Genomic DNA, 841 nt, shown 5'->3' with positions numbered 1-841 from the left:
GGGGTTGCCAATGATGCTCGACCAGATACAGCCGCGCGACCAAGGACAAGCAGGCATGCAACATCGACTGCTCGCTCAGTGACTGGAAGGCTGCCGGCACCTGTGACGCCAAGACGGGGACCCAAGTCTTCGCCCGTGAAGTGCTCCAGAAGGAAGTCAACTGCGGCAAGCCGTGCAACGACGTCGCCCGCGACACGCTCTTGACAAAAACCGAGTCGTGTGCCGTCGACTGCAAGGTCAGCGTGTGGTCCGACTGGGTCTGCGACAGGTCGACGGGCATGGCGACGCGGTCGCGGTCCATCACGCAAAACCCGCTCAACGGCGGTGCGGGCTGCGGCGACCTCCAGCAGACGCGCGACTGCCGCTGCAACAACGACAAGTGCCCCGAGCCGTGCGAGACGGGTGAGTGGACGGACGGAGCGTGCTCGGCCCAGTCGTGCATGCAGGTCAGCACCACCACGATGCTGTACCCGAGCCGCGACGCGGGCAAGGTCTGCAACCTCTACAAGACGTCGCCGTGCACGCTTGACGCGGTCATGGGTCCGTGGAGCGAATGGAGTGCGTGCGACACCTCGGCGCACCAGACGCGCACCCGCGAAATCGTGAGCGCCGCGTGCAACGGCGGCAAGGACTGCCCGACGATGTGGGGACCTCCCACCGAGAAGCGCGACTGCGCCGTCCCCTGCGACGGCACGTGGTCCGAGTGGACCGAGTGCAGCTCAACGTCGGCGACCCAGACGCGGGCGTTCTCGGTCACGCAGTACCCGCTCAACGGTGGCAAGGCGTGCCCGGCCACGGACACGCGTGACTGCAACCCGGCGTGCGGCAGCATTGCGTGGGG

At 66.9% G+C, this 841-nt stretch overlaps 1 protein-coding gene across 1 annotated transcript; it reads left to right on the top strand.

Annotated features, from left to right (window-relative positions):
* Positions 1-278: 278 nt before the first annotated feature.
* On the top strand, positions 279-808 carry SDRG_03244 (hypothetical protein; the record flags this gene model as incomplete). The annotated part of the gene is made up of 2 exons (XM_008608874.1): positions 279-677; positions 719-808. The coding sequence occupies 2 exons, from the start codon at positions 279-281 to the stop codon at positions 806-808; spliced, it is 489 nt and encodes a 162-aa protein (XP_008607096.1).
* Positions 809-841: the final 33 nt, after the last annotated feature.

Source organism: Saprolegnia diclina (genome assembly GCF_000281045.1).
Source record: "Saprolegnia diclina VS20 unplaced genomic scaffold supercont1.7, whole genome shotgun sequence".
NCBI classification, from domain to species: Eukaryota; Oomycota; class Saprolegniomycetes; order Saprolegniales; family Saprolegniaceae; genus Saprolegnia; species Saprolegnia diclina.
The sequence above is the reverse complement of the archived record's forward strand: the minus strand, read 5'-3'. Positions and strand labels throughout refer to the sequence as shown.